The 927-nt window shown below is 36.2% G+C and overlaps 1 protein-coding gene across 1 annotated transcript in view; it reads right to left on the bottom strand.

Annotated features, from left to right (window-relative positions):
- The window catches only part of LOC106876515 (major egg antigen), a 7,088-nt gene extending 6,246 nt beyond the window's left edge, over positions 1-842 (bottom strand). The window contains exon 1 of the mRNA XM_052967817.1: positions 695-842. Coding sequence (XP_052823777.1) covers positions 695-728 — 34 coding nt within the window. The 5' untranslated portion in view covers positions 729-842. The remainder of the gene's footprint in view (positions 1-694) is intronic.
- Between the last annotated feature and the right edge of the window lie 85 nt (positions 843-927).

Raw genomic sequence — 927 nt, 5'->3', positions numbered from 1 at the left:
TACACATATATATATATATATATATATATATATACACACATATATATACATATATGTGTGTGTGTGTGCTGTTTTTATTTATGGCTTAACAAAGCCACCAATAGTTTCATGTAAAGGGCAATCTTTTAACATGCATCAAGCTTGCCGCATGGGAACGTTGGTACTCGTTCACATGTGACAGACTTGATGAATGTTAAGAAAAGAGTCTTCTTTACCTGAAACTATTGGTAGCCTTGTTAATCCACAAATAAAGAATATTTATTCACCGATGCGGTGTTGAGCACTCCTCGTTGAGTAACTATTACATCATTGGATCAGCTAGCTAAGAATCATATGTAGCCTGCGTTTTATCCGTTCCACTCTCTCTATTTGGATATATGTTCAGAGGATCCAGCTATCACTCCTTCCACCAGCGTTTTGTAGAAGCTGTTCCCAATCCGAGTAGGCTCATCTGATGACTGTAAATCTATGGAGATTTACATGAAACTGACAGTTATGCAACCTGTTTTGCTCATTTGAGAGTAGTAATGAATGCGCCTGCGTATGTGTATACGTACTCACAGTATAAAGAGGATTCAAATGTTTATATATATACAAAACCTTATAATGTGAGTGCACAATCATAAACCAATAAGCTGAAATTTGTGTACATCACTAGAAAATAACTAAACGCACATCTGTTATATACGATTACCTCGACTGAAGAGAAGAGCTGCAAGATCTGGCATGAACCATTTGGGAGATAAGCACGGCGACAATGCTGTTGGTGATATCAAACTGTAGACATTTTGATGATGGTTTCAAATTCTCGGCTTCAAAAGCATCCTCTCTGTCGTGGCCTGAAGTTAATAGTAGCCACTGTGTTTATCAAGATGTGTTGTTGGTGAAGGACAACATATATATATATGTATATATATATATATATAT

This window comes from Octopus bimaculoides, chromosome 5 (assembly GCF_001194135.2).
Source record: "Octopus bimaculoides isolate UCB-OBI-ISO-001 chromosome 5, ASM119413v2, whole genome shotgun sequence".
Lineage (NCBI taxonomy): Eukaryota > Metazoa > Mollusca > Cephalopoda > Octopoda > Octopodidae > Octopus > Octopus bimaculoides.
This window is presented reverse-complemented; position numbering and strand designations above follow the sequence as displayed.